The sequence below is a fragment of the Echinops telfairi genome, unplaced genomic scaffold (assembly GCF_000313985.2).
Source record: "Echinops telfairi isolate 266 unplaced genomic scaffold, ASM31398v2 ScPeMD7_5592;HRSCAF=6446, whole genome shotgun sequence".
In the NCBI taxonomy this organism is placed as follows: domain Eukaryota; kingdom Metazoa; phylum Chordata; class Mammalia; order Afrosoricida; family Tenrecidae; genus Echinops; species Echinops telfairi.
In genome coordinates, this window is record NW_022109491.1 from 32697121 (window position 1) to 32721798 (window position 24678).

Consider the following 24678-nt stretch of genomic DNA (forward strand, 5'->3'; position numbering starts at 1 on the left):
AGCCCGGGGCCGCGGGAAGGCGAGAAGAGAGCGCGGCCACCCGCCTCCTCGGTGGCCCGGGACAGGGCTCGGTTGGCCGGAGAATGCGCCGGAGGACGACGGGGCACCGGAGCGGCGGGGTTTCCCACTGGTGACCGCGAATGGGGGTGCCCTGGAGTCCGGCAGAGTGATGCGGAGGGGCAAGTCGCCCAGCACGGAGATCGCCGCAGCCGCTGCGCCCCTCCCCGGACCCGGCGTCGACCAGGATGGCTGCCCCGAGCCATGGGCCGCGGCGGGGCTAGAGCGGAGCGCCCGAGTGCCGTCGCCCGCGTCGCAGTGTCGGCCCCGCGCGGGGGTCCCGAGCCCCGCGGGCGCTGGTGCCTGAGGACGACGACAGCACCACCGCTTCATTTTCCCCTTCTCGCTCCTGCCCTCCACTCCGCCCCCTGTTCGCTGTTGTTGTGTGTCAGCACTTGGCTGGAGACTTAAACTTGAAGGCAGCCGCATTTGCGCTCCCCACTTCGCGCCGGTGCCTCTGCCCCAGCGGGGCCCGCCTGGTCGCCCCCGAGCCCCGCCGCCGCTCCCCTCCTCTGCCAGGCGCGCCGCGGTTCCCGGCGCGGAGAGGGGCCGGGCCGGCCCGCGCCGGGGAGGGGGAAGAGGAGGCAAGGGAAGGGAGCGGACACCCACTCCCCGCGCCAGGTCCTTTGGCCGGAGTATTTTCCATGTGGCGGCTCTTTCAATGGACGTGTCCCCGCGTGCTTCTTAGACGGTCTGCGGTCTCCTAAAGGTAGGGTCCGCCGTCCCGGGCCGGGAGTGGTGGTGGGGAGGGCGCGAGTGGCTGGGCGCGGGACCCCCGGAGGTCGGGGCTGCCGCGCTGCTCCCCAAACCCGGCTAGACCCAACATAAACAAACCCCCCCACTTCAGGTCCACGTGCAGCCAACCCCCCCTGCGGGAGTGCTCAGCCCCACCGGCCCGACCTGCTCTCTCCCCACCACCCCTCGTGGCTCCTCTCTGCCCGGCATTTAATTAGGGCTGTTAACACTTAGATGATTAAAATAAAAAGTCCTTTAGAATCGCCCTTGCGTCTCACCCGTTAGCTGCCAACCTGTCCGCCCTGCCCTAGCGATTCTTTCGCCCGTCCCAAGTTTCTTTGGGACATGTGCTCATTGCGTTTGGGAAAGCACTGGAAAGAAGTCGGGGTTCTCCTTGTTTCCAGAAATGCGGAGGGCAGCACTTTGGTGGATCGCATTTTCCACAGCTGACCCGTGAAGTAATAGGTATTTGCGTAATCTCAGGAAAACTCATGTGTGTCTCCATGGCTCCAGGGGCGTTCGGGGGGGCGGGGGCGGGAAGGCTTTGAAATGGCTTGCCCTGACCACCCCCACCCCTCAACTTAGGGGCGTGGGCCACCAGGCGTCGGAAAGTGGGGTTGGAAAGTCGTGGCCTTTAATGTGCAGGCTCTGGAAGGTACAGAAGGGATCAGGAAGTTCTATACAGTGCCGCTGAGGAAGTGACATGCCCCATTTGTGTTTATAAGCAAGCAAGCAAGCACGGGATGGTGTGTGCTTGGGATGTTTCGTGGCCAGAGGGTGTCAGGACGAGGGGGGTGGTTTCCCCAGGTTCGGTGCCGGCTGTCAGTGCGGGAGTCATACGAAAACAACCAAGAAAAACAGAACAGGACTGTCATTGACTAGGGAGGTGGGGGCTGGGATGGGGCAGGCCCCCAAATCAGACGGCAGACAGTTGACATGGGAATGGGAAGAGCGGGTGATCCGGCTCAGGACCTAGGGACCCTCCACTCTCAAAAACTCCCGCGCTAGATCCCCGCGAGACACGTACCCAACGACTGTTGCAATCCAGGTGGGCACCCTGGAGGAGGAGCTGGCCAGGCCGGGAGCTGGGATGGCGGGAGTGGGGGAGGGGGTTGGGCGGAGAACTCGGTGACTCACGTCGGCCCTGTCCGCAGGTCGACCATGGTGGCCGGGACCCGCTGTCTTCTAGCGTTGCTGCTTCCCCAGGTCCTCCTGGGCGGCGCGGCTGGCCTGGTTCCAGAGCTGGCCCGGAGGAAGTTCGCGGCCGCGTCGGGTCGTTCCTCGTCTCAGCCCTCTGACGACGTCCTGAACGAGTTCGAGTTGCGGCTGCTCAGCATGTTCGGCCTGAAGCAGAGACCCACCCCCAGTAGGGACGCCGTGGTGCCCCCCTACATGCTGGACTTGTATCGCCGGCACTCGGGCCAGCCTGGCGCGCGCGCCCCAGACCACCGGCTGGAAAAGGCCACCAGCCGGGCCAACACGGTGCGCAGCTTCCACCACGAAGGTGAGGCTCGGGACGCGGAGGTGGAGCGGGCGCAGCCTCGGGAGTCACCTTGCAGAGCCCCCGTGGGGCGGACTGCAGACATCCAGGGGGGTGAGGGGCCGGGGGGACCGGACGGTTTGGCCAGAGCACAGCAGACATAATGCTCTCTTGCTTCATGTCCAGGCTTTCACGCACAGCTAAAGCGCCATGAGCTGCAGGGAGCCAGGGATTCCCCTTTGCTAAGTCTGCACCCTTTTTTCTGGCTTGCAGCCAGAAGGGCGACTCCTCTTCCCCCACCCCACCCCCACCCCCACCTCAGGAACTGGAGAGAAATCAAGCAATAGGGAAGATGAGGGCAAAAGGCATGCCCCTTGTCAGCTAAACACGCCAGAATTCCTTAGGGGGAGAGAAAGGGACCGACTGGGGTTTAAGTCTGTTTGGACGCCCCTACCCTATCCATCTGTTTCTTCAGTGTAAGCCAGGGTTTTAGGCTAGGCAGAGCCAAGGACAGAATTTTCAGAGATGGTATTAAAAATCAAAGACCAGAGCTCCAAGTCTTTCTAATTTACAGTTGATATGGGCCTGGTTTGGGAAGATTTTGAATCCTGATCTAATCCCTGTGGGAGATCAATTCCACAATCAGTCTCTCTGTTTCCACAATGACTTTCTTGTCTTTTACTCCAGTCTGATAGAGACTCAGGGTAGAGACCAGACAAGCCTTCAGATAAAAGCTTTTCTGCAGCAGCTGCCTGTTTTTCTTCATGTGCACTGAAATGTGGGTTTTTCTTTTTTATATACCGAATGTGGTTTGTTAAGGGAGGAACATCACTGCTTATTTCATCAGAAAGACATTTGGTGGATTTGAAATATATTAGAAGTGAGCGGCTGTACCTAAGCTCTTAGAGCAATTAGTCAAAGACATGTTCCACATCAAACCTTTCTTTACATTTTTTAATGCCCCATTGGCTTAATAGGTTCTAAATAGAGCAAAGGTACTTTAAGTTCTAGAAAAGATGGCAAAGTAATATGAGTATATCCCAGGGCAACCACATGTAGGATATTGGGGAGGAGGGAATAAAATGGTCCTTCTTTCTTAAGGAGCCCTGGTGGCACTGTGGTTTAGGCAATTCGAGGTTGGCAATTCAAACCCACCAGTGGGACCTTGGTAGAAAGACAAGGCTGTTTGCTCCCCTAAACATTTACAATCCAAAATGATTCACCCCACATCGGGTGACTGAGTCAGAATCGACTGCTTGTCAGAGGGTTTGAGTTTTTGCGGCTTTCTTACCTTGCCCTTCTGAGGAGGTGTATTTCAAGTGGAAACCTATACTGTACTCTGGTATAAACAGGGTAGAAAGCTCAAACCAGGTTCCTCACCTGGGGAATTAATGACTTACCTACTTGTGAGAATGCTGGCTGACAGTGGGGCAGCTCCCAGAACAAAATCCCTTCATTGAGGATTCCATCCACTAACAAGGCACGGCTGTCATTGAGTCCAAGCCAAGGCATGGTGACGCTGCCAACATCCCAGCAGAACTGTGTTCCATATCGTTTTCAATGACTGCATTTGCTGAAGCACATTGCTAGACCTTTCGTCAGAGGCATTTCTGGGTGACCTTGAACCTCTGACCTTCCAATTAACAGCTGAGCCCCTTGAACATTTGTACCACCCAGTGACTTCCATCCAGGGAACACTAGCATTAATAATGAGTTGCTTCTGCTAGCAGAAATCAGATTTTGCCCAGCAATGAGGTCTTATACTCCTTCAGGTTTCATCAACGGAATGCAGTTCCCCGTCATCTGAGAGATGTGGTCATTGGTGTACATTCTGTCCCTTTAACCCTAAGGTTATTAAAGATCCAGTTTTTATTTGCTTTTTATCACTACTGAGAGGTTTTTCTAATGGAAGTTTTCCTGGATAGCAAAGTAACCAGAACGTCTGTGTGACTACCTCCTGGAAATTTGACGTGGAAATCCTAAACCTAAAATCCATACCTTTCTTTTGGAGGCCAGGGAGGTTCTGCATCCCCTCTTACAGTGGCTTTCAACCGTCCTAATGCCGCGACCCTTTAGTACAGTTCCTCATGTTGTGGTGACCCCCAACCCTAAAATTATTTTCGTTGCTACTTCATAACTGAAATTTTGCTACTGTTATGAATTGAGCAACCCCTGTGAAGGGGCCGTTTGACACCCGCCCAAAGGGGTCGCCACCCACAGGTTGAGAGCCGCTAAGAATATAAAAGGCAGATTTTTTCAATCACTTAACATCAGTTGTAGGAGTTTCACTTGTGACACATTGTGCGTCTCTCGTTCTCCCTTCATAAGTGGCTTGATCAAAACCAGAGCGCATATAAATGATGCTATTGCAATGTCAGAGAGATACTGGACTTTCTAAAGTCTGAATTTGCCGAAGTTACCAACTTGCTTAAAATCCATTTTAATAGGAATTAAACTTGGAATATTACCTCATTTTCAAAATCCATTTTTTTGGTTATGTCCTCACTAAATTGCATACAGTGCTTTTTGAAGATCACTTTATATTGTGTAACCCAGAATCAGGTTCATGAGTGGCACTTGTGCCATACATCCCACTAAAATGCTTGGTAAACCGAGGGGCTAAGACTTCTGCTCAAAGGCGGGCTTTGGTTCCTATACCATTAATGGCGCCTATTTGGTAAATTCAGACTCACTGCTACTGAGTCGATTCCAACTCACAGGGTAGACTTGCTCCTGTGGATTTCCAAGACTGTAACTCTTCACAGTCTTTCTCTTCACTCATCTTTCTTTCACAGTAGTTGGTGATTTCACACTGTTGACCTTGTGGTTCATGGAGCAGCACCTGTTGACTGAGGGCGGGGTCCCTTAGAATGGAAAAACAATGGGACCTCATGGTAGGCCATCTGAGACAAAATTATCGGTTGTCATTTTTCCTACTGAATTTTTTAGTTAGAGCCTAGTCTACCCTACATTGGCCTTTATGTAGTCCAAGCAGTGCTCAATTTGTTTTTCAAAGTCATTGAAAAGTACTTACACCTTTCAAAGTTTTGTACTTTGCTGGGCTAAGAAACATTGAGAATGGATTGGTTGCCTGCAGTGGTCTTTTATGGTTTTCAGTCAGATTGGAATTTAATTCTCTAGTCTCTGAAGTACAGTTTTCCTTGTGCATGAAATAGCTGGATTGTGTGACTGAAGATTTCAGATCAAGATTAACATCTTGAAAGCATCCCATCATAGGAAAATCCAACAGCCATTGCCCTGTGAAGGGGAACTTGGACCACAAATTCCTAGGACACCCAAGTGTTTGGTCACGCAGACTCCTGAAACCAGTCCTTTCCTGGGCCTGCAGGTGCTTCAGTGGTCATGAGAAGCCCTCCCAGTGGAAGAGCCATTCTACGGGGGACATAGCCCCTAGGTTCATGCTTGCTCTCTCTCAGGAATTATTTTTCTCCTTTAGACATTCCCTTTGTGTATTTCCCTGGGCCTTCAGATGGTAGGGAAAGGGCACTCAATCATGTCACAGGTATTAAAGAGAAAGGGGGACTGTGTCAAACTGAGCAGCCTCTTTTATGTTAGTTGCCTCCTCCTTCATTTCTCTTTGGAAGAAGCTGGGTTCTATTTAATACCGCATGTTTAATCTTTTTTTTCTCTTTGCTATATCAATCCTCTAACTTCTTTTACATTGTAGATTTCACAGCCATTCTCCTTATTTTAGGGAAGAGATTTCTAACTTTAGTGATTTTTCCAGAACACCGTCAGGTTTTCAGTTGTTTTATGAGATGTTTTCTGCCCAAAGAATGCTGCAAAATTCTCAACCTGATAATAACAATAACTCTTTGCTCAAACTTGGTATGGTTTAAGATGTCCCCCACCCCCCAAAAAGTTGCTGTCAATTTGACTTCAATTCATAGAGACACTGTCCAAGACAGAGTAGAACTGTTGTTTTTTTATTTTTTCATAAGTAGTTCCTCAGGCCTTTTTCAGCACCTCTGGTTCAACTAAAATTTCTAAACTTTTGCTTAGCATCTAAGTAAGGGCCTTCATTATTTGTATCACCCAGGGATTCCTTAGGATAAAGCCAAAGGCACTGCCATTGAGTGACTTGTGATTCATAGTACACTATATAGGGTTCCTGGGACTATAAATCTTGATACGAGCAGATAGCTGTAGTCACTAATTTCTCCTTCAGGGCTCTGGTGAGTTTGAACCTTAGACCTTGGGGTTAGCAACCCAAGGGTTATCCCAGGAGTTACAAAATATCAGTGCTTCCAAAAAAAGGGCTTCAATGGGCCCTGTCTTACTTGTCAGTTCTTTTAGTTCTGTCTTTTGTCTCCGCCATACTCTGGTAATAAAGTCTATCCCTTAAGTTGTGATCCTGGTGGTGTTGGCTAAGCCTTAGACTACGAACTGGAGGGTCAGTGATTCAAACCCATCAGCCACTCCTCTGGAGAAAAATGAGACCTATCTCTTCCTAGAAATATTTATGGACCTTACGGTATCTTTTCTATGCCAATGTGTTTGCACTTGGCACTGAACACACCCTTAATGGTTACACTATTGCATATGAATGTGTTCCCTGCTGGTGGTGCCTTTTGCTGGAGTTTTTGACTCCTCCCCTACATTAGTTATAGTCTGGTGCTTAAAATTTGGCATCTACTTATACTCTTCATAGTCCTGCTCTGTGGCCTTAGGCCAGTTAATTAACCTCTCTGAGATCTACTTCATTTTAAAAAGAGATAATGATAGTTCTTCTTTAATTGGGTTGTTGTGAGGTAATTCATAGGAAACTGTCAGTGTCCAACCTGGCACCTGCAAAGCATTTAGTAAATACTAGACCTCATGGTCATGATGATGTTTATAGCATAATCTACCTTTGTCTAGAGACAGTCTAGTGGACACAGGTAGGCTGACCTGGAGAAAAGTTGAGAACCTACAGCCTCATTTTGTGGATTTTTGGGGTAGCCATAAAACTGGCAGTGCATGACAGTCCAAAGGTCATAGTCACCGCATCATCACCTTCGTTTTGTTGCCCCTAGTTTTGCTGGCATAACTGCATCTATTTTCTTAAGAACATAGAGGCTCAGGAGCCCACAATAAGCAAAGCTAGAGTCTTCTAGACCCTGGCATTTTTGGCTTACTCAACAAGGGATACTTATAAGCCACTGATAATTGTGTAAGTCTACAAGAATATATGTTAGGTACTAAGGCTTGTATATAAGTCTCCATCTGTTCAGAATCCTCATGCTTGCCATGCTATATTGCAGACTTTGTGTGTGGGGGTGGTATGTGAACCAGTAATGGTGTGTATTTATGTCAACTTCCTTCCTGTTTACTTATGTACTTACATGCTGGGTCCTTGCTGCAATTATGACTTAGAGGCTCACATTCATTTAGCTCTTCAGTATAGGTCCTAGATATTTTTCCTTTCTTTCCTCTTCTTTGAAAGACAAGGAGGTATCCAATTTTAGATGTTCCAGTAGCTCAGATGCAGGTCAGGCTTTGGGGGTTCTTGAATTTGAGGGCTGCTGTTCATTTTCACCTTATTTCTTTTTCATCTGGTAGCTCGTAACTTCTCTGCTGGAAAGTTTTTCCTGCAGAAACATCAGAAAGCTCTCCAGAAGACCGAAAGGAACCTTCTACAACCTTGGATACTTGTTGAAAGCTGCTGAGGGCTGGGCTGGTTAGACTGGCCAGTGGGTGTCATATTAATTCCCATGGAGAACCCCACCATGTGTCAGGAGAACTACACTCCGGAGGGTTTCATTGGCTGCCTTTTTTTTTTTTTTCAAAAGTGGATCTCTAGGACTTGTGTAAACTCGAACCTCCAACTTTTCAATTCACAGCTGGGCATGTGAAACTATTTGCACCACCCAGGATTTTCTAGATAGACTGGAAGCGCTATTTTAATAATAATGCCCAACATGGAGAAGAGGTCAAGGGGGCTCAGTTCTTTCGCCTCGTAGCCTGTGCCCACATCCTAGAGGTCTTGAGCAGATGCATTTTAGAAAGAACCTTCTGATCTGAGTCCGGTGCTGCCCACCCCTGACCTCATCAACTCTTGTTCTTTGGCCGAAACTAGTGGTTCTACTTGTTTTTATATTTGCAAGGCACTTGAAAATATAGTCCTGCCAAAATAGTCGTTTGAATGTGAAAAGCAAGAGTTTAAGATCTTGACACTCAGACTGCACACCAGAAGCTCCACTGAGCGTGGGGTGGTAGCGCCTTTTACTTTGATGGTAAGGGTTTCCAGAGAGACCCTTTCAGTGGGGAATCGGAAGTCCGAGCCGTTTGCAGGAGAAAAGCAACTGCAAAAGTACTGCAGGGGCACTTAGGATGATAATACGGCGTTATGACAACATAGCTTTGTTTAAGAACTTAGATTGGAATCATTAGTGAAGTGGGCACTTTAGAAACAGAAAATGACAGGATGTGCTAGAACTTGTGAGTTGCCGTGGGAGTCGATTCCTTGTGTGCAGAGTAAAACTGCTCCATTGGGTTTTCATAGCTGTGTGATCTTGGGCGGATGCTCTCCAGGCACCTGGATGGGCTCAGTGGCCAACCTTTAGACCAGTACTTGAGTGCTCAACTATGTGCTCTAGCCAGCAACTCCCCATGGCTACAAGAGAAGATCGCTGAACGATCTCAACTTCTGGTGGCTCTCCCTAGCGTTTCATAGTTCTGTATCTTTCAAGTTGTATCAACTAGCACTCGAAGCACTGGGTTACTTTTCTGTGCTCTTTACATTTGAACTTCCTTCAGGTATCTGCATCTTAAAATTGCTGTTTTGAAATACGAATAAAAAAAATCTGGAATGACTTATTGAGAAAGGGCGAGATTGCTCCTTGTAGCACGCGTATCAGAAAGGTGTTTTGCAAGTTTCCCTTGCTTTGCTATTTTCCTTGCAGCCTATTAGGGTGCTGCTGTGACTTCTTTGAAAGAAGAAAAGGGGGGGGAAATAATGGAAGAAAAACAGAAGAGAGTCTTCCTCCCACTCCACCTCTTCTGCAAAACTGTCTAAAATGAGATTTTGATTACTGAGGTCATGAAGAGGTGAGAGAATAGCAACAGTTGGGAAGCTATTTTCTCATAATTGTTTATCCGGCTTTAATGACTACAGTGTCCCGGTACCGTTCATACGTTTCCAAAGTGGAGCCTCTTACAGGCCTTTGTCTCTGGATTTTGGAGTAAAATAGTAGGGTGTGCTTTGCAAAATGTCATCTTGATGTTGCGTTTCAGAGTCTTTAATTAGGAAACTGGAATCTGTATCGAGATTTGTAAATCATCTAAATTGCAGAGTAATGTTTTAGAACACTGCTTAAGGGATTGACATTAAAGCCTTTCTTTTCTTAAAGAAATGCAATAATTTCCTCAAATCCTCACTCATTAGACCTCTACTAACTACAGTGCTGAAGTTTCCCCGCCCCCTACCCCACCCCCCCAAGTCTGAATTCCAGAGAAATGCTTCACCGTGCCCCCATTATTACAGCCACCTGGAAGCAAGAGTTCATGTATTAGATCAAAAGCATTACAATGAATTATGAAATTTGCATGTTGAGACAAACAGAAGAGGGAGACTCCTGTATTTTATGGGGACTTTTAAAAAAGAGGTTTAAAAACACGGAGTGTTCTCTATCTTGCTGATTGTTGTTTTCTAATCTTTTTTGTATCATGTCAGAATCTTTGGAAGAACTTCCAGAGACAAATGGGAAAACAGCCCGCCGATTCTTCTTTAATTTAACATCGATCCCCACCGAGGAGCTGGTCACTTCAGCGGAACTTCAGGTCTTTCGGGAACAGATGCAGCAAGCTTTGGCAAACAGCGGCAGTTTCCATCATCGAATTAATATTTATGAAATTATCAAACCTGCACCAACTAACTCCAAATTCCCGGTCACCAGACTTTTGGACACCAGGCTGGTGAATCAGAACGCAAGCAAGTGGGAGAGCTTTGATGTCACGCCCGCGGTGACGCGGTGGACCGCACAGGGACATGTCAATCACGGCTTCGCGGTGGAAGTGACCCACTTAGAGGAGGCGCACGATGTCTCCAAGAGACACGTCAGGATTAGCAGGTCTTTGCACCAAGATGAACACAGCTGGTCCCAAATAAGGCCGTTACTCGTAACTTTCGGCCACGATGGGAAAGGACATCCCCTCCACAAAAGAGAAAGGCGTCAAGCAAAACACAAGCAGCGGAAGCGCCTGAAGTACGGCTGTAAGAGACACCCTTTGTACGTGGACTTCAGTGACGTGGGGTGGAATGACTGGATTGTGGCCCCACCAGGGTATCACGCCTTTTACTGCCACGGGGAATGCCCCTTTCCCCTGGCAGATCACCTGAACTCCACGAATCATGCCATTGTTCAGACGTTGGTCAATTCCGTGAACGCTAAGATTCCTAGGGCGTGCTGTGTCCCCACAGAACTCAGCCCTATTTCCATGCTGTACCTTGACGAAAATGAAAAGGTTGTATTAAAGAACTACCAGGACATGGTTGTGGAGGGTTGTGGGTGTCGTTAGCCCAGCAGAACTATATAAGTATATGTAGATATATACACATCCATGTGTATATATGTATATATATATATTAGAAAAAAAACGCAAAAAATCCCCCAAGTTGACACTTTAATATTTCCCAATGAAGACTTTATTTATGGAATGGAATGGAAAAAAGGAAAAAAAAACACAACTATTTTGAAAATATATTTATATCTACGAAAAGAAGTTGGGAAAATAAATATTTTAATCAGAGAATTATTCCTTAAAAAGATTTTAAATGTATTTAGTTGTACATTTTATATGGGTCCAACCCCAGCACATGAAGTATAATGGACAGATTTATTTTGTATTTATTTACTATTATAACCACTTTTAGGAAAAAAAATAGCTAATTTGTATTTATACGTAATCAAAAGAAGTATCGGGTTTGTAAATAATTTTCCAAAAATTTTAGTTGTCAGTTGTGTGTATTTAAGAGGAAAAGTCTACATGGAAGGTTACTCGGGCAAAGTGCTTAGCACATTTGCTCTTTTTTTTTTTTTTTTTTTGCAGCGCTACTGTTAAGGTCACAAGTTCAAGTCCAGGAGAAAAAAAAAGTGGGTAATCTACTCTGCTGACTTTCAAGATTATTTTCTTATTCAATTCTCAGGAATGTTGCAGAGTAGTTGTCCAATCCATGCGAACTCACAATCTCGTTAGGTGGAATAAGAACCAGACATTGCTGATTGAATATAGGTACCCTCTCTCTCTTAATTTGCAGAATGGATAAGACAGAGCCGATAGAAATAATTAGAAAAGTGACGAATCTGCAGGAAAGTGAATGGTTTCTTGTTACTCTTTCCTGAACTAGTGATCCCTCCAAAGGGGCTGCTCTGGCCAAACTTAAATAAAACGTAAGATTTCTTCATTATCGATATTGTGGTCATGTATATGTAAAGTTGATTTCTAGTGCCCCTCAACGTGTATTGGAAATCAATTTGTATTTTACCTCATCTGGGAGCTCGTTAGGCTCAGAAGTACCCTTTTCTAACTGCCCAACACGGCAAGATATTTTGTCCATGTTCTCTGCCTGCCCTCTGTTCTCTGTCTGATCAGCTTGCTTTTCTTTCCAAGGTTATGTGTTTGAACACATTTCTCCAAATGTTAAACCGATTTCAGATAATAAATATCATAGCTCTGACATTTCATTTGACAAAGTCCCAACCTGGGAGAGAAAGTGGTGCCTTTGTCCAGCATTCACAATGATGGCCTTGTGTTTGCATTTTTGCTTCTCAAGTTATTTCGGGGGGTAGTGGGGAAAAGGCAAAGGAATGGTTGGAAATTTGCTAGCAAGTCATACTTGCAGCAAAAAGAATTACCAATGATTTAGTAGTTCTCACATGAGCCTCTTTGGAGAAAACCAGTTACAGAACAAGCAAAACCTGGGGAATCCAAGATAAAGTTTCAGCGATGCTATCCCGGGCAACAAAAGTAAGGGTGCCAAAAAAGTAGAAAGGGAAAGTGAGATCAGCTTCTACAAGAACATCTGCCAATTGGACCGGAGCCCAAACAGGAATGAAGTCAAATTAGGCCGCTCAGGAGGAGCACTTACTGTGGCAGGGCTTCTGCCCAGGTGAAAATCTAACCCAAGGAAGGGTTCAGTGGGTGTCCTGCGAAGGCCTGGGAAGCCAGAATGCCCCATGTTTTACTTTTAGGACTAATCTAAACAGTTTGTGACATCTTTGTTCCTACCATCGATTGGTAAGGCCTACTTACATTTGGGGGGCAGGAGCTATTGCTCTGGCCTTGAATGCCTAGCAACCATTTAAAAGTGAGTACAAGTTATCTTTTTAACCATTCAATTTTTAAGTTCATTTGGCTTTGTTTTAGCCTATATATATAGTTTTATCACATATATACTTTATCACACACATATATATTGCATAGGTGAGTGACTTCATTAGAATTGGACCGAGCTCTGGAAATCTGGGTTCTCTTGGTCTTCCAGCCATTCCTGACCCTCTTCCCATGAAGTGAGGCTCAGACTTCACAACACAAGTATGCATCACAGGTGGGAGCAAACCGTATGGGAGCCCACCGTCATCCTGGATGGCACTGCAGCCTGTACTGGTTAACAGCAGAGGAACTGGTGGTAGACGCTGCTGAGTTGGTTGCTATGGGAATAGAGTTAGGGAGGTGGGCGTGGTGCACTAAGCTCTCCACGCCCTGTCCATCCTCTGCTTTGGGAGATAGCCTGAGAGCCTGTTCCCAGACCCATGGCTTCTCCCTCATCTTCCTGTGTCTCATCCATGACCCAGTACTGTAAGAGTCTGGGTTTGGGGTCTTGAAAACCTTTAGGGGAAAATATTAAAACGAAGAAATGTAATGGGATGTTACTGGTATTTACATCTCTTCAAAAATAACCAATGTCTCCCTATCTTCAGCTCCCCCTCTAGATGAGAGAGAACGCCGTGCTTACGGATGCCCTTGTACCCATGTATTTGAGTTCTCTACTTCATTGGTTCCCATTTTCTTAAAGTGTTTTTCTATGGTCTCAGCTCAAATGTGTTCTCTTGTATATGATACCTATGCATATGCGGAATATGTAGTTTTTGTGTAAGAATGAACTGCAAGTTCCACAGTTCAAACCCCCCAGCTCCGACAGAGGAAGAAGAGGGGTTCGACTCCAGCAAAGTGTTAGTCTCAGACACCCGCAGGGGCCAGTTCTGTCTTATTCGGCTCACTGTGAGTCGGAATGGACTCGGTGGCAGTGAGTTCGTGTCCCCTTGCTCCCCGTTTTTTGGCTTTATGAGTAGGTGGGCATTTCTACTTTAGTTTCAGAATGTTTGTCATAGTTGGGGCCTCTTTGACCCTCTGGGCACGCCACATGGCACCTTTGGCATTCTGTCTGAAAGGGTCAGGTCCCGGAGTGTGACACGGGCGAAGCTTCAGTCACTGCGGTTCCGTAAGCGCCTTTGCATCCTTTTGGAATGTGCTTATGTTCCCTCACATCAACATGCGGATCTCAGGCAGGGTTTTTGTTTTTTAATTTGGGGAGATTATTTTTCACAACCAATTAAATTGTGTCAGCTGTTTTTGTATCCGTCTTTGGAGGTGCAAGGGTTTAGTGGGTGTCCTCAGCTTGGCGTCTCAAGATCGCTGTGTCCCTGTCTTGCCTTCAAACACGGAGAAGGGACCGGTTGGCTTTACAGAGCTATCTGTGCTGACAATCTGCTCACTCGCCCTTCACTGGTAATGTGAACTTGCCCTCACTTTGAAACCCCTACAATCCCCTTCCCTGGCCATAGACAAATGCAGTTTAAATCAGTGGAAAGGCCTTTGCCCTCAAATGCAAAAGCTCCTTGACTCAGGTCTGACTCTCGGCCATGCTGGAGAATGAGTACACCTGCCCCAGAGGATTTGCAAGGCTACACATCTTTATGGAAGCTGATGCCCAGGTTTCTTCCACAGAGTCACTGGTGGGTTTTAACCACCTTTTTAAGCCTTTGATCGTCAGCCCAATATTGAACCCATTCCTCTACCATGACCCTTTCCTGTGCTAAAGTCAGGCCGATACCGAATTTATCTGCCAAATCAATTTAAAAGCACATGAGGGGATTGTACTGGGGGACTGCCTGAATTTATACCTTTACATCATCTCTGCTCCAGTTCCTACTTTAAAGTGTTCCCCAAGAGGCTGAGAGTGAACAGATGACTTTGCAAGTCTATCAAGCTACATAATAACTAGATAACCTAAGTTTTCCATATTTTACCCTCAATTGTTTTTATTGAAGTGGGGGAAAATTCACATACAACTCAAAGCATTTTAAAATGACAGACTGGGATGTCTAATGATATGTGAATACTAAAAATTTATTTGCTGAATGTTATATATGCCACCAAAAACAAACAAACAAACAAACATTAGATGGCCGAAGTAATGCAGTCTTTCCTGAAGAGGACAAGTAGGGTGAGACATGGATGAATCACGGGCCAGCTTTGTTCGGGCAAACTGCTTTTCCTCGGCCCCTCCACCTCCAGGATGTAAATAACAGGTTATCTTTTTCTCCAGGGCAGTTTTCTGACCATTTCTTGGCCCTACAAACTTCAAAGTGTACTGCCACCTAACTTGGACGAACAATGATTAAGTGAAGCTTCTATTTGAATGTGCCTAGGAATCACGGATGCCTCAAGGGAAATAAAACACGGAATGAGCAGCTAGATAGCCAGGGGAGGGCTGCGGGGTTGGGCTTGAATGTAATCTCCCCTTCCCGGAGTCAGAGGTGATAGCTGAGATTCTGGCTGGAACAAGCTCCCAGGTAAAGGCATTACCGCTGGCCAAAGGACTACACGTTGAGCAGCCAGACTGGACTAGTGATCTCAGTCAAACTGCAGAAGTGAGATGGAAGTTTAAACCAAGGAAGCCAATTGCACTGCCGCCAACTTGATTTGGACTCACAGTGAGGCTACAGGACAGAGTAGAGCTGCTCTGCATGGTTTCTGGGACTGTCAGTCTTCATGAGGGGCTGGTGGATTTGAGCCTCCCTCCTTACATTTATCAAGCAAATGCTTATCTCATAATGCTATCAGGGCTACTAGACAGAGTCTGGGTCTTTCAAAAGGACATATAGCCAAACCTAACTGCCATCGAGTTGATTCCAACTCATGGTGACTCTATAGGACAGGGTAGAACTGTCCCTGTGGGTTTCTGAGACTTACTCTTTATGAGAGTAGAAAGCCTCGTCTTTCTGTCTCTCAATTGGAAACTACTGTAAAGCAAAACAGACATCCACATGCTGTATACTGGACAGTGTCTGAATACATTTCTCCATTTCTTGAATTGATGTCCCACATCAGTTCTCTCTCTCTCTCTCTCTCTCTCTCTCTCTCTCTCTCTCTCTCTCTCTCTCTTTCCCTACAGGCATTTCTTTTCCCCCACAAGATGACTGGCAATTTTGTGTTCTAGCCACCCTCAGACATAAAAACACTCGGTTGCTTATCTTGTAAAATCTGCCATGGCTGCTTGCTGGGGCATGTATGTAGTCAGTTTAGTCAAATACATGTCAGTGCATCTATGTGGATGGGGGAGCAGGTGCAAACCCTTAAAATGTACTTTAAGAAGTTTAACACTTAAGTCAGTCCACCGAGTTGATCCTGTGTGATGTTGGTGCCAAGCGTCTGAGTTAAAAGTTTTTCCTTTGAAGGCAGCAAATAGATGTCATACATTTGAAGCATTTGTTTATACTAAAATGATGCTCCATCTTTTTTTTTTTCAAGTTCTAAAGCAGTTTACTGTACAATACCACTGAGCCTAGAGGGTGGTATGAAGGATCTTCCAAAGCAGGTATTTGAGTTTTGATTTAATTGATTTTGGAATTTTCGATGCTGCCTTGGCTTTGAATAAGGTGCTTAAAGTGAAAGAGCTCTGGGTAGAAAAAGCAAAAGGGGTTGTTTCATTCTGAAAGGGGATCAGCTGAGACACCACTTTGTTTCTCCCTTAGTGTTGGTGCCTCTTTGTTTCCTTTTTGCCCATGGTGGGGCGGTGGGCATCTGTTTAGAAGCCTCATTATACTTCTCAGGGGTACTTTGAAGATTTCTCATAAGCAACTTAGATGTGCATGTTTGCTAAAGAGAAGCTTGAATGACTGAATTCCTGAGCTGAAACACACCCTTGGTCTCACCAGTTTTATGTACCCGAACTCCCCGGGGGGAAAAATAATTTGATTTCTTCCTGTCTGGAGGCCAAAGCTCAGAGGAGAACGACTAATTTTCATTCACTGGCTTTATCACTGAGGATTCTAAATGTTGAAGTGAGTCCCCTCTGAGGTTCTGAAGCAATATGGGAGTACTGAATGTAACACCCCTGCTCAAAGCTGTGTCTGCTCCGCCCGGAGTCCCCCCGCCCCCCTTGCATTGCCAAAAGTGCTCTGTAGCTGCAGCCCATTCCATTCTGCAGAAGCAGCCTGGGAGCAAACCGCTGGTTTGCTTAAAGCTCTCCCGGTAAGGACCAGGGACTCATCTGGACTGCATTTACACTGGAACCACTTGGCCACAGCACTACGAGAGAATAATTATTGAACTGTTTTACTGTACAACTATTTCCAAATTGTTGATTCTTTATTGATTTCAGGAGGCAAGCTAATTGCCCCGTGGCAACTTGATGGTAAGGTTTAATGAAGATCAGGAAACAGAGTTTATGAAAAGCTTTTGTATGGTAACAGCAAAGTTTCAAGAACTGTTTTATACTTCCTGACAGTGCTGGGCCTAGCTTAATGGTTTGTTTTTATTGCCTAAGAGCGTAAACCTTGCTTTTGCCTGGTGTGTGGAAAGTGTACCCTCATCCCGCATTACGCATTCTCCTTTTCCTCTCTCCGAGATCCCTTCCTGCCATCTACAGTCTCCACCGGTTCTTTTTCCTTTCTGTTTTAATTGCCTACAAATGAGTTTCTATCTTTGCACATTGTTAATCTTTTCTCAACACACACACACACACACACACACACACACACATACACACACACTCACACACGCACTCAAGCATGCACGAACACACTTAGGAAGTTAAGTGTCTGCATTGTTTCACTTTGTTTGGGGTGGAGGTTTTTTTCGCCATTTGGTTGCTAGACAACCAAGCAGACAAAAGTTCAAGATTGAAAAGCTAGTTTTAAAGATGCCGAATCTTGCCGGCTGAACCATTTTATCTCCGTCTTTCTGTGGAAGGCTTAGTTCCTTCCCGAGTCACCGGGTCCCTTTGTTGGGTCATAGCTAGTAGAAGATGTTTTGAAGATTGCTCTGATGGCATTATCTGTTTGAGAACATTCTGAAGTGTTGTTCCCATTTGCTGGAACATGCTTCCCACCTGGGTTAACAACAACATAAAAAAACAACCCAGCTTAGTTTCCAAGGGTGTGTTTTAAATCAGTAATAAAGTTGAGCTCCAGCTCCCAGCTGCTTCCACTGTTTCAAAGTCAAAGAGAGGGAGAAGGTGGGCATCTGAAGGTAACCAGTGCCATGCAGGAACACAAGACTTCAATTTTAAGGATGCTGTTCCCCGGGATGTTGGTGGATGCTGTTTTGGTAGACGGTCTTGGAAAGGTTTTAAAATATTCGTAAAAGCCTAGTTTTAAATCAAAGTCACTTGAATCGTTCATTTTCAGTTTAAGGAGTATGTTGTAAATGCACGATCTTTATACGTCTGCCAAGTTAGACATGTGTTCACAAGTTTGTCTTGCATGTGTACACATTTGTGGCTGACATGCTTTGCTCAGTTCTGGTCTTCCCTTCTGCCTTGTTCATGCTCCACAACGCTGTTTCTCCCTCTGTCCTTCTTGGGGTTCCCTCTACTGGAATGCAGTCAAATCCGGGGAAAAGGTTACCCACTTTACTGATTCATTTCCAGGCAGGATTTCCCGGCACCAGGACCAAGCAGGGAGCTCTAGCATTGGTTCAACATCAGATGTCATGGAAATTAGGATTTGCTGAAGCCAGTCTGGCCTGTACATATAAAATCATCAAAACACTCTCCAATAAAGATACCTTGCTACTGGCCTAGAAATTATTCTGTCCCTTGTTTTAACCAGTAAATCTGCAGTTCCTCACCATGGCAGACCAGCCCTGTCCATATTACAAGCCAGGGAAACAATTATGTTTAACTAGGAGGGTCATGAAATGAATCCAGCTACAAATCAAATGTCAATCAAGAGATGGTTAAATGGAAAGAGACCCAGGAAAAATCCCTGGGTTCTCTAATGTGTTAGAATCCAGTATGCGTTTGCTGTCTAAAAATCGTGTGGCTGAAATAGAGGAAAATGGGGACCAACTAGAAAAGTTAGGAGCTGTTTTTTGGAAAGAAAAGACAACCCCAAATCTAGTAAGATCAACAAGCAGAAGCTGATTTCTAAATCCTACCACAGCACAATAAACCCTTCCGAGATGATACTGAAAACATTTTGGGTTCTTAAAGGAAAGCTCCCAAGTTACGGGTGAGGTCTCCTTGACTGGATTCCAGAAGAAAAAGAGCACCCTCCGCTGAAAGAGAGAGGAAGATGAAGAATTCTAGAATAGTTTTACCAACAGCCAGGGTCCAGATGGAAACATATCCCTACTTTGATGGGGAGATTAGCTTTGGGAGGTTTTCGTATTAGATATCATGTAAGTGAGCCTGTCATCTCACTCATGAGCACTCTCCGTGCCAAACTATCCCTTTCAGTGACACTGCCGGGTTCGCCTGGTGTCATTGTGTCGTTTACCCTTGGGAATTGTCCAACTTCATGAAGGTACTTTGAGGACCTGTCATGAATGGGCAGAGAGTCATGGTAGACATCCCTAAAATGTAATCAGGAATGTTCTCGTGGTAGGCACCATCTCAAAGCACTGACATTCCCAGAACTGATAGCATGTTGAAGGTGTAGCACTGCGGTGAACCACTGACTCTGCTGTCAGTTGGCATCAAGTTGACGACAACACATGGTGATGCAGAATGAAATATTCTGCATCATCCTTATGATTGCCAGTGTGTTTGAACTCATCTCTAGGGCATCGTGCTAATCCAGGTCCCTGAAGGTCTCCCACACACTCTGTCTCACCAAGCATAACGGTCTCTTCTGGCGATGGATTTCTCCTGGAAATAGACCTAAAGCAAGTAGGTCCCAATGCTGTGACCCACTGGGTTTTCACACAAGAATTTTTGGAAAGAGATCACCAGGCTTTCCTTCCTAATCTTAATCTGACCTGCTGCTGAAACTTGCCCAGCATTTGTGACCCTGATGGTGTTTGAGACATTACTGGCCTCGCTTCTAGCAACACAAGCTTCCACAGAGCCACACATGAACCACCACAGTACAACAAAATGGCAGGTGGTTGGGTGAGATTAATCTAGGGGACAGGAATCAAGGAACCTTCCCAAGAAGGGTCACACATCCATTTATGATGTACAGTCTCTAGGAAAGTGTGCATGGATAGCAGTGTTTCCATCCCAGAAGTGTGAACATAGAACCTTCCTTTGTGGCAGCCGTTACCAAAGCAAAACTCTTGGGAAGTCGCTGCCTAGATGTTTGTGACATTTTGCTTTCTGGATATCAGAGGAACTGGACACCTCGAAGGCTGCCCTGGCTCCAGTGAAAAATTCTTCTTTGGTAGGAATAAAAATAAGTAGCTGTAATCATGTTCCCATCACGTCTCCAGCCCTCAAAATACACAATATTTCCCTATGTACATGCATGATGTGCCATCTTCATTCTTGTTCTCTGTGTCCCTCTCTTTCCCTTCCTCAAAGTAGGGACTTTTGGTGGAGATTAAAAAATGTACCAGGGTAAAAAGAAGTAGAAGAGTCCACCTTATTTTGCAGAAAGAAGGAAGGCTTTCTGTGCTGTCATGAACCTAACCACTTGTCTAGAAGATCGCCTCCTTCCAGGTGCCAGTTGGGATGAGCAAAAGGATCCTTTTTGTACTTTCTTCCTCCTCATAGTGATGGTGTGGCATTTTGTGGGAGAAACAATTCTTCAGAGGTCTGTCAGGAACAGTGCTTCTCGGGGCGGGGAGAAATTGCTTTTTTGAAATGCTGGGGGGAAGGGCCAGCCTGATGTGGGGCTAGGGCCTGCCTCTCATTGGTCTTCAGCAGAGTTAAAGCAGAGAGCAACGCGCCTATGTTTTGCAACTAGAAATGGTGATTCATTTGACTTTAACTTTGATGTTAGCATGCTTCTGATGATTCATTAATAATTTCATATAAAAATTAAAAGACTGAAAGAGTTATTTACTTTTTAGGAATGCAAAGACTGTATTTTAGGCTATGTATCAAATAGCCTGTATTTTTTTCACGTGTCCTTCTATGAAACTCAAAATGCATTGAAATGCCATTAAAAGAAAAAGGAAGGAGGTGTGTGATGGTTAATGTTGTGTACCAACTTGATTAGACTATGGCTCTCAGTGGTGTGGGAAACATTGGACTGATTGCCATTCTATAATGTCAAGTACAGTGAACCCTCGTTTATTGTGGTTAATCGGTTCTAGACCCTACCGTGATAAATGAAATTCCGCGAAGTAGGATTCCTTATTTGTAAATCAAATATTTTCATAGTTAGAGCATAGAGGACATGAAAAAACACCCTTTAGTCACCATTACACTGGTATTACCCAATTTATTAAACGAAAAAGGGAAAATACAGTAAAACATTTTGGACGTTACAATTATCATTTATTATTTATTATATTATTTATGGCATCAAGCGTGTACAGTATGAGCCAATCAGTGGCAGTAATGACAGAGCATGCGCTGTTACGCAATAACCGCGATAGAGTGAAGCCGTGGAAGTCGAAGCGCGAAGTGGCGAGGGTTCACTGTAATGTAATCACCCTCCATTTTGTGATCTGATGTGAGCAACCAATGAGTTAAAAAGCCAATCAACTTCTTTGGGGTGTGGCCAATCTGGCAAAGCTCACTTTCTTTCTGGAGCCTCTATCTGACACCTCATCCTCTGACCTCTGGTTCTTGGCATATGAGACAGAATATCCTGTCATCTGATCTGCAGATTTTGAAATCATCACCCTGTGTGATTGAGGGAATTGTGTCCCTCAGAAATATATGTTTTAAGTCCTAACCCCTATGCCTGTAGTTAGAACCCCAGTTGGAAGTGGGTTTCATGAATGCTGCGGTAGGAACAATGCAGGGTAAATCCTGAGTCAATCTCTTGGAGACATAAACTAAAACCGAAACCCACCACCATCAAGTCAATTCCCATTCAAAGGAGTCTGAAAGGACAGATTTGACCTGCTCTGAAAGTTGCTGAGACTAAGTCTCTTTGGGAGCAGACAGATCTGTAGTCCTTCCTTTGGTTCCTGCATCTTTTCTTTTTCCTGGCTGCCCAGGTGAATAGAGACCAGTTATCATGTGGGTGGCTGCTAGAAAGCTTTGAAGACTTCAGGCACTGCTCCCCAAACTCGAGTGAGCATCAGGTTGTACCCTCTAACAAACTTTTTCAATATGGATGCTGACCAAGTAATCTGAGAAGCTGGACTGTATGAGAAAAAACCTGACATCAGGATTAGAGAGAAGATTGTTAATTTCTGAGATATGCAGGTGACAAAACCTTGCTTGCTGGAAGCAAGGAGGACTTGAAACACTAGTTGATGAAAATAAGACTTAAGTCTTTAGTATGCATTGCAACGCAATGTAAACATACACCAAAATCACCACAACTGGACAAATAAGTAGCATCATGATAAATAGAGATAGGATTGAAATTGTTGAGGTTTTTTTTCCCTTTTTCTTTTTTGATCCACAGTTAATTCACAAAGAAGTAGCAGGTCAGAAATTAAATGACATATTGTGTGGGGGTAAATCTGATGCACAAGATCTCTTTAAAGTGTTGAAAAACAAGGGTGTCACTATGAGGACTGAGGTGCTCCTGACCCAAGCCATGGTCTTTTCAATCACCTGAAGCATGTGAAAGTGGGACATTGAATAAAGAAGACCACAGGAGAATGGTTGCATTTGAATTACAGTTGGGGCAAAGAATATTGCAAGTATCTTTGACTGCCAGAAGAACAAACAAATTTGTCTTGGCAGAAGGATAGGCAGAGTGTTTTTCGGTAGCTAGGATGGCAAGACTTTGTCTCGCATACATTAGGCAGAGACCATTCCCTGAAAAAGGACATCATGCTTCATAAAGCAGAGGGTCAACGAAAAAGTGGAAGAACCTTGTGGTAGGTTTTATATCAACATGGCTGTGCCAAGATTCTCTGTGGTTTGGCAGTTGAGTGCTCACCCACAATGTGATCTAACATAATATAATCAACTATGGGATGGGATCTGCTGCGAGCCAAGCAGTTACTTTGGTCACATCCCTGATGATATCTCTTTAGGGCCAAAGCCTAATCAGCAGCCTGCCATATTGCCTACTGACCCTGGGAGTCATCAATGGCTACTGACCTGTAGACTGCTAACCCAATAACCCTGTATCTGCTTCATTTAGTGTGGATAAGGCTGTCACTCTATTAGTACAGAGGGTCCTGTTTGCAGGAGCAGTGAATTATTTAATGTGGCTTTTCTAGCCAAAGTTCCTAACTCCGGCCAAATGGCATTTTTCTTCCTGGGTCTGGTAAGAAGATAGGGGAAGACACTATGACTAACTGCGAATAGGCTTCCTCACAGTGCCATCCTGCTGTGTATAAAATGGGCCCTTTGAGAAGCAGGAGAATAGATCTCATTACCAGCAAGAGCCAGGAGTGGAGCATGTCCTCTGGACCCAAGGCCCCTGTGCAGTGAACTACCCAAATCCAGAAGACAGCTATAACATCAGAGGAGTAGGTTCAGAACCAGGAACCAAGGCAAGGAACAGAGTGATGGACTTCCAACCCAAGGAACAGGTTAAAATGAATGCTTTTGTGCAGGAGGCTGGCTTGTAGAATTGGTGCCTCTGGGCATTTAACTCAGGAAGTTGGGCTGGGCTTGGTGAGCAACCGAAGTGGAACTGAGTGCCCTCAGGCTGAGGTGGAATGGCGTGCCTCTGGGGCCTTAATTCAGGGAACTGGGTTTGCTGACCTATGGAGCTTGAGCTGAAGGCCCTCAGGTGCTTATGTGGATCAGTATACCCTTTCAGACATTTATTAGCAGGCTTGAATGAACTTTGTGGCCTGTCCTGATAAACAAACAACCTGAGCATTTCTCACTGGCATTACAACTTGTTAACTTCCTTAATAAACCCTTTGACTATGAATTTTATCTGTGAGTTCTGTGAATCCATTGAAATGTGTATTAGAACCCAGAGAGGTAAAATAGAGAACACTAATTAAGACAACACACTGTTAATATATGGGAGGAAGAGTAGGGGTATACCTAAAAAAAAATACTTAAATACGAGTATTACTACCAGTAGATGAAGTGTTGGTGAGAAGGACCATTCTCAGTGATCACGTGTTTGGCTTTTTGTACAATTTCATTGGCATGAGAGATAGAGGATAGCTGGTTCATTGATGCTTCCTATAATAGACAATCTAGAGATAAGCTCAGCATTTTAAAGGCATCGCTCCAGCTCCGCATAAAAGACCTCAAAGTTTCCACTGTGTCATAAGAGAATGTCTTATCTCTTCTAGTAAATAGCTGATATCGACAAAAACCAAACCCAGAGTCTTATCATAAGAGTTGCTGAATTACAATAGCAGCTAAATTCTCAACCTAGAATGCTGCCTTTTGTTAAAGTGAAGGTAATCAATTGAGAAGAAATGGGACCCTGAAACATTGGATGGGCACATAGGGGCATTGGGTCCCCAAATTCCACTAAGCCAATTCAGCCAACATCACTACCCATCCCATCTGAAGAGAATAACCCATTATCAGTAACATTATTGTTTCCTCCACTCACACTTGAGAAGATTATCCAAATTGTGCATGTTGATATGCATGCTGGGCTCTATCTGGAACAAAGCAGATACCTTACAAGATATTGCTGAAAGTTCCAGGGAACACCCACCACCACCATTGCTTATAGGCTTATAGCTAGACCTAAGTCTCAACCCACAGTCCTGATGGTGACCCAGGAGTAGGTGCAGTATACAGTGAACCCTCGTTTATCACGGTTAATCGGCTCTAGACCCTACCGTGATAAATGAAATTCCACGAAGTAGGATTCCTTATTTGTAAATCAAATATTTTCGTAGTTAGAGCATAGAGGACTGCAGAAGAGGATTCTGGTTGAGGTTTGTCTGCTGTAAAACGCTGATAGAGCTGCCTTGCCTTCTCCCAGATGACTATTGAATCCAACTGAATGTCTTTCTTGCGCCTGTCATTGATCCAAACGGCTAGGACAGACTCCGTTTTTACTATGAACTTATTACGACTTGTCACAATGTGCTTTGCTTCCTTGTTGAAAGTGAAAGTAGCCGTAGCACGGATGTTTTTTTCCTCTTTACGGATGGAGCGAACGGAAGAC

At 45.3% G+C, this 24678-nt stretch overlaps 1 protein-coding gene across 1 annotated transcript; it reads left to right on the forward strand.

Moving 5' to 3' along the window:
- The first annotated feature begins 699 nt into the window (after nt 1–699).
- Nucleotides 700–10995, forward strand: BMP2 (bone morphogenetic protein 2). Its single transcript, XM_004697839.2, has 3 exons — nt 700–766; nt 1947–2296; nt 9948–10995. Exons 2-3 carry the CDS (start codon nt 1954–1956, stop codon nt 10790–10792), a joined length of 1188 nt encoding a protein of 395 aa, XP_004697896.1. The 5' UTR covers nt 700–766; nt 1947–1953; the 3' UTR covers nt 10793–10995.
- Nucleotides 10996–24678: the final 13683 nt, after the last annotated feature.